Raw genomic sequence first — 7,779 nt, forward strand, 5'->3', positions numbered from 1 at the left:
GTGCACTCGATAAGTTGTAACCCTTTTAAGAGTTTTTGAGTCATAGCAAAATATCAAATTATAGTTGTAAAATATTCTTTTAAAAAATGCCGACTTGGGAAAACTTAGTTGTACATTCGCAACCTGCGAGACTTTCAATCTTTGCTTTTGCAAAATGGTGCATTTGAAAACTGGATTCGCATAAGGAATTCTTTTAAAAAGAACTGTTGTGCACAAGCGCAACTCGCATCCTTTGAAGATGAGCGAAAACAGGATATATAAAAGACTGCATTTACTTGTACACCACAACTGTGAGCATATGCACATTATAGCGTGACAACAAAGTACTAAGCAATACTCGATGTGCGAAATTGCACATTGAGCAAAAAAATGCATAAGCAAAATGCACGAGGTATGAAACCGTACCTCGGCCAAATATCTGAGCAAGCAAGTAAATATGCAAATAATGCATGAGGTACGAAACCGTACCTCGACCAATAAGCATGTAGCCAAGTAAATACGCAAAGCAAATAAGTACAGGAAAAATAAAGTAAACCTAGACATATCTAGCATGACCATTTTAATTATTTCAACTTAATTTGGTTCATCTACTGTCCTTTTTGCGTAACTTTTCCTTACCATGGAGAGTTGTGGAGGCATGTCTTTGGGTGAACGTGATGATTGCCTTAAGCCACGGGACGCGAGCGTGATTGGTTGCGCGAGCTGCGAAAAAGGTAAATAGTTAGCGGTTTGTAAAGGAAACGGGAGGGGCAGGGCAGACTCGTCTGAGATCCTGACTCAACCAGGCCTTAATAAGAGAGACGGAGGTAGGGGCTTCGCCCCTGCCGACCTGGTGAAGCTGCCAATGGTGGCAGAAGGTGGCAGGGGGGCCACCCTTTGCCGATCTGTAGGGAAGACAAAAGGCAATAGGGGCTAAGTCCCCTACCGACCTTCTGTTATCGCAAACAGGGGCAGGGGCTCGGCCTCTGTCGTCTTGCTGACAAACTCAAGAGGCGACAGGGGCTGAGCCCCCCTATCGGACAAGACAAACAAAAGACAAGAGGCATCGGCCCCCTGTCCGGCGATTGGAAAAGAGCAGGGGGTGCCGGTCTCTTGTCTTGTTGGACAGAAAGGCGACAATAGAAGAGCGTAGGGATGCCGGCGAGCACAGGGGTGAGGGTTTTTCTTTTGGTGGGGAGGTCTGGCGATACTTGCCGGACAGGGAGTAGGGGTCGCAGGGAGAGACAAAGAGCATGAGAAAGAGGTGGATCCAGGGGGTTACCTGAATGACTACGGCGTCGGAGCTTCGACAGCCTGAAATCAAAAGCGAAAAAAAGGGGTCGGCGATGATCGCCGAACAGAAGAGAGGTCGGGTTTCGATGGTCTCACAAGGGGCTGTCGGACTGGGCGATGGCAGTGGGTCGCTGGCAGCAATCGCCGTCAGGGCCTGCCGGAAAAATGCTGCAAAGAGGGAAGCAGGTGTGAGTTCGAGGTAGAGGAGGGGGCAGCCGCGGTGGTCGGTCATGGCGTCGAGGTTCTGGCGATGCTACGAGGACCGGTGGAAGGGGGAGGTCATCGGCACAGAAGGGGAGATGGGTCGTGTGGCGCAAAAGAGAGGGAGAGACGAGGGAGGAGGGAGGCCTTTCGTTATGAGAGGACTCTCCCCTACGTGTTCTCTTAAAAACACGGGGGAGGGCATGAATTGGAAAACCCCAAAGGGGTTTCCTGTTTTTTAGAAGGGGGAATGGGGGGGAATGTGGCTGCGGGGAGGGGAAAGGGTTTTAAAAGAAAAACCCTCACCCCCCTCTATTTATAACCCTAGCGGGTTAACGGGTCCGGGTCGGATCCGACCTGGATCCGAAATAAAAAAAATTTTAAACGTGGGTTTTACGACTTTCTTTTAATGTTAACTTCTACAATTTTAATTCCATATTATTACCTGATACAAACTATTGACATATCCTTTTTGCCAATTTCTTGGAAAATTCCAAGCTATCTTTTTGAGTGAATGTAGATTTGAATATCTGGGGAAGAAAAGAATTTTACAATGTACGGACTCTGGAATAGTCATTAGATTCGAGATTTTGGAAAGTAGCTGTCATTTCATCTATTGTTCTTCTATAGCTCCCAAGTAGGACTTCTATCTGGCAGGTCCTGATTCAACTCTAACGGGTATGAGCCACACCTGACATAGGTCAGATATAAAATGTGACACATATGACCCAACCACAGTGCATATTGGAGCAAACATATGGATCCACTGGTGAAGAATAAGAGGTCACTCATCATTCATTTACTTAGGATGATGAAATGCTGGGAAGTTTTCATCAGTAACCACTCCTCTTTTAACATTACTATTAACAAAAAGCAGTTGGGTTTTAATTATGTTGGCAAGCATGCTCCAACTAGAAAACTTACAGTGCAGATCGCCTATGCATAACACAGGCAACTTCAAGACGATGCTCTACTCATTCCAACAGTGGACTGAACAATTATAGGCTTATAGCCTTCTCTCTTTTCTAAGTTCTCAATTTTCCTTTTCTGCCCTTGATCTATTCCTTTCAAAAGTATAATTTGCCTGCCCTAATTCTATTAGGAAGCCTTGTTGATAGAGCTGAAGCACATGAATGAGGAAGTTAGTGGAAACCAAAAAAATGAGTCTATCAAGGATTCAGAGCATTTTCGGAAGCAGTATGCTATGGTGCTGTTACAATTAAGGGATGCAAATGAACAAGTAAGTTTCTGAGACAAAGCAAATTGCCATGGTTGGTAGTTTGTATATTTGCTACTAAAATGATGTCGCATGGATATGGATGCGGATACAGGTTTACTGCCATTTTTATGATTTTTTTAATATGACTAGTATATAAGGGGGCATGGTATGGGGACTAAAATGGAGTATCCATGTGACATACTTGAATTTTCAGAACTTGGTTTAGCAGCATTTTACATTTTTGTCTTATAAATTGCATTTCTTACAGGTAGGGGCTGCACTTCGTTATTTGAGGCAACGAAACACTTACCAGGATAACTCAAATGTGTGGGTAAAGTCTGTGAACAACCTGGGAGTGATGTCTAGCTCATTGAGCTCCGATCAACCTGCTTTTCATGCACAAGATTCAGGACCTCATGTGTCAGAAATCATTGATGGTGCAAGAAGGAAAGCAAGGATGATGGTGGATGCTGCCATGAAGGTATTGGACGATACAACTTTGAATCAATTGTATTAGTTGACACAGTTGCAGTTATTTGCATAAGAACTATCAACTTGATTAAGATGTAGAAAGGAGAAAAATATGTATATTGAAAGAAAGAAAAAAATTACTTTCAAATGATAGGAACATATTTTTTCATGATGTGAACTGGTTTTCATTTGATTTCCATGAGTCAATTAATGGAAATAAATCCATCATCTGAGTTATATAGTGATGAAAGCATCATGACTTTCTAATCACAACCAGTTAGCACAGGTTCAACCTTTAGAATTTTAGATTTGAGCTAGTCTGATTGTGTTTGTCTAAAAAATTCAGGCAATGTCTTCTATCAAGGAAGGGGAAGATGCTTTCAACAGGGTTGGTGAAGCACTAGAGTTGGTCAACAATAACCATTCAGGGCACGAAACTGGTGCGATATCAGGAAGATCTTCCTACCCGGTAGCAGATAATCTCCAAGGCAGTTCTGTTCATCATGGTCAAATGACTTCAAGTGGGATAGCTATAGGAAATGCAACAGATCCAGTAAGAAGCAATTCTTCTGATGGGACCGACGCACAAATCCTTTCAGAGCTTATTTCTTCATGCGTTGCTACCCTTCTTATGGTCCAGGTTAGCATAGAACCTAATTTATCCAAAATCCTTGTACCTTAAATAAAGCAGTTTCTGACTTTGAACAGAAAAGCAACATTCTTTAGTAGCTAAAAACATCCGTATCTTTTATTTCATAAAACCTTTCATCAATTTCAGAATGTGAAAATCAAAAGGAAAATTTTAATTGAAACGGTTAGAAAAGAAAGTTGATTGTGGTTAGTCTTACTTTGAGCTAGAATATTGAATTGTTTAATTAGTTCTGTTTCTATTTCTTTACGTGGACCTGATTAATGTACCGAGTATGTAAATTCTTGTCTTTTAGAGATAGTTTAGCCTACTTGTTTATTTTCTGTTTGTACCTCATTTATGTCTGCCATGAATATTCACTAAATATCATCGTGTTCTTTTTTTCCTTTTTTCTTTTTTTGTCCATTTGAATGTGCAGACATGTACAGAGAGGCAGTATCCACCAGCAGTGGTTGCCCAGATATTGGACACTGCTGTGACAAGCCTACCGCCATGTTGCTCTGAGAACCTTGCAACTTATCGAGAGATTCAGCAGTGCATGGGCATAGTTAAGAACCAGATATTGGCACTTATACCAACTCAGAATGTGATTCCTCTTCCTACGGAGCTGTCAACCATGTAAATAAAGTAATGTTGATTTCTGTTTCACACTCTTGCCCTCGGAATATGTATGTTGGCACTTCCAACCGGTAAAAAGTAAAGCTTTAAGATTGTTCTTGGAAACAGCTTTTCAGATGTGTCATGCTTGTGCATATGCCAATGTTACAGGGCAGAATCCCATCAGGGCTCCAGTCATCTGGTAGGGGCGACTCGTTAATCTCGTCAAGTTGACGGTATATCACAAGTTCAAAATCTACAGATGTGCCCCAGGACGCACCTGGGTGTACTCCTTGGCGTGCGAGGGAGACCTGGGGTTTACACCAATGGACTTGAGTAAGGATGTTTTCCATCCCAAAAAATATTGCAGGGCAGAAATCTAAAGCAAGAATCCTTTTACCCACCACATTTTTTGAGACTTTTGCAGAGCCCTTTTGTTCTGCCCTACGTAGGGTCTTTGGCTTATCCAGTGTGCCCTAAGATGTGATCTATGATGAGATTGATTTTCGGCTTTTTTGCTTGGGACCGGTCTGCTTAAGATCCGTATAATAATTTTAGTAGTTTTTCATGTAATAGGAGATTTTTTTCCCCATTCTCTTGACTAGTACAGAAGATGGGGGATTCAAGAGAAAACACAGGATTGTACTTTCCCTAAAATCAGTTCCAAGTTGAAACTCTTTCAAGCAATGGTATTAAAATCAGACCAACAGAGATCCTAAATGGGCTGATTCAATTCGGTCTTTTTTAATATTCTTTTAAGGTGGTTACAAAAAGTAATAATATTTTTATTTTTAAATGACACGTGTCATTTAATGGTAGATGTTTACTGATTCAAATTAGATTCAATTCAATTTTTTCACTTTAAGAAACCGATTTACCTAGTGAACCCATTTTAACAACATTGCTTTTCAGTACAATTGTCCTTTTGTTTAGGGTTGCAAACGAGTCGGATTCAGGAAGCCAAATTTGCAAAATTTAGTTGTCCCATGTGATCTGACTTCCCAATGTATTTTGGGATCCGAGATGCGATCCACTGGGTGGTGATAGGGTTCCTTGACTCTGTTGATAAGATGCCAAAGAAAATGTGCCGCTTGGGTCAATGTTGTCATGGGGCTTGAGGTTATTACGGCAGTAAACAACAAAGGAACCCAATGGTTGCCCCCCTGACACAGATGAGTTCCATAAACGACATTCAAACCATCATGGATAGGTTTCGCATGGCTAAACTGTGTCTCACCCTTGGCCTTCATGCTCTAGATGGACTGATTCAGAAAGGTTTAACATGGATGAACAGCATTCAAAGCACCCTCTTTATCTTATCTATTGAAAAAGAATGTCCCTGATCTCAGTGTTTGAAATAGGATCTGACATGGTGACCTTGTTGGATCATCCAGTCATGCAAACTGAGGTTCTCAGATCCAATGATCCAATATCTCCAAAACTAGCAAAATACATGGTTTTCTAGCCGGATTGACGTGGGGAGAGGGGGGCGAAGTGGGCCGGGTTAGGCAAAAGATCCTTATGTTTTGAAATTCTCCTTAGAATCTCGTGTTGCCTCTTGATCTGAGATCCAAGGGCAATGGAAAATTCGATTATGGTGTGTTTGATTCGTGGAACAATCACCACAGCCCAGCACTGGATTGTTCCGTGTTTGAAACGTGGGAGAAAGTGGTTCCCGTGGGGACTGTGTGTTATCACATTGATTTTTAGGGGACGCACTAGTCGCACCATGAAGCACGTTCAGGTGGCATTTGTTCAGGTGGCATTTGTTCAGCACGGCAAACGCTCTTAGGGCACGTTTGGAAGCAAAAAAAATGTAAAAAAAGTGATGCAAAATGAAAAATTCATACATATTTTTCAACCCTTCCAAATGAGAGAGGCATTTTCGCTAAGAGTTTTTCTAAAAAGTACATTTTTTTATAGGAAACATTCTTTCGTAAGGAGATGAAAGAGTGTTTTCCACCAAAAGAAAATTTATTTTTACACTCCCTATCACCCATCTCACTACTACCACCAAAAACAATAAAAAAGACATACAGATCAATGCATTAGCTTTTCAATGCCAACAAAATTGCCTTGATTTGATGAGCGATTTGAAAAAGCTAATGCATTGATCTATATGTCTTTTTTATTGTTTTTCTTTATTTTCGGCCATGTGATCGAAAAACATCGTAGAATAATCGGGCAAGACACAATCACGCATGTTCATCCACTTTTTCAAAATATTGTTGGGGTTGTATCTCAACCCTCCTTCATCATTTTTCAACGATTCAAATGTTATTGGAAATGTATTTCTGTCTATTTTTTTTGTTATTTAGTGTGTATTTCTTGAAAATCCTTTAATTCTTAGGTCAAAAATTACTAGTAAAGTCAATTATAAAGGAAAAGAGTTTGCACATGTGAAGGTTAAAGTGATTATTTTAAAGCTCAACATTTATGTGTATCGGGTAGATTTTGGCAAATTATGAGATTTTTTTAAAAACCCATTATTTTTTGTCGTACATTATAATCATTTTTCATTAATCAAATATGATATTGGCTACATTGACTTTGAATCCAAATCATTTACATCCATATGCTGACTCTTTCATCCCAGCCCCATGTTCCAACTCTCACTGGATGTGCAGGTGCCTTTAACTAGTGGGTTTCTTAAGGATTTGAGTGTCGATGACTCCACTCAAGATTTACTTAGCAGGAAGGCAGGGAAATTAAGGCCACATTTGGAAGTGAGAAAATAGTAAGAAAAGTAAAAAGTAGGAAGAAAAAAATTACAAGTTTTATAAACTAGATAATGCTTTTGAAAAAAAAAGTTGCATGAAAAGTCTGATTTTTTGTTTTGAAAAAATTCTTTCACCTGGAGAGGTCGACGAATTTTTTCTTTCAAAAATCTTTTTGCATTAAGGCAACGATTCACCCCATAACACGTCTCATTTCATGGACTGCTACAAAATCTTTTTTCATCATCTTTCTCCCACTACCACCATTTGTAAGCTTCTCTCTTTCTCGTCCTCTCTCTCTCTCTCATATTTCTCACATTTTTTTACTATGTTTTTCTGATGCAACAAGCAAAAAAAAAATTCATTTGCAAAGTTATATCAAAACTTCTCATAAGCAAAATTTTCTTTTCTCATGAGAGTTTTTCTTAAAAAAACAAAAATCTAATTGAAAATTGTTTGAAAAGGTAAAAAACACCGAATGTGGTAATAGGTAAGGCATCAGTCAAAATTTGCATACGACGTCACATCCCAACCGTCCATTATTGAGGCATTGCTTTCGTACCATTGGTTGGAAGACTTTGTCCTCATCCAAACTCTTCTTCTTCACACGCTTCCCGTCGCATCCCTCGCACGTACAGACAATCGTTCCCTCT

General features: G+C 40.2%; 1 protein-coding gene across 10 annotated transcripts in view; it reads left to right on the forward strand.

Moving 5' to 3' along the window:
• Positions 1–4,535, forward strand: part of LOC149818005 (protein ALWAYS EARLY 2-like) — a 115,306-nt gene extending 110,771 nt beyond the window's left edge. For 8 of the 10 annotated variants that reach the window (XM_089985868.1, XM_089985870.1, XM_089985873.1 and 5 more), the window contains 4 exons: positions 2,576–2,713; positions 2,961–3,173; positions 3,510–3,803; positions 4,231–4,535. In XM_089985868.1, the coding sequence (XP_089841994.1) occupies positions 2,576–2,713; positions 2,961–3,173; positions 3,510–3,803; positions 4,231–4,434 (849 nt within the window). In that variant the 3' untranslated portion in view covers positions 4,435–4,535. The remainder of the gene's footprint in view (positions 1–2,575; positions 2,714–2,960; positions 3,174–3,509; positions 3,804–4,230) is intronic. The other 2 variants (XM_089985872.1, XM_089985877.1) reach the window with 2 other exon arrangements.
• Positions 4,536–7,779: the final 3,244 nt, after the last annotated feature.

Source organism: Nuphar pumila, chromosome 13 (assembly GCF_984573655.1).
Source record: "Nuphar pumila chromosome 13, dmNupPumi1.hap1.1, whole genome shotgun sequence".
Lineage (NCBI taxonomy): Eukaryota > Viridiplantae > Streptophyta > Magnoliopsida > Nymphaeales > Nymphaeaceae > Nuphar > Nuphar pumila.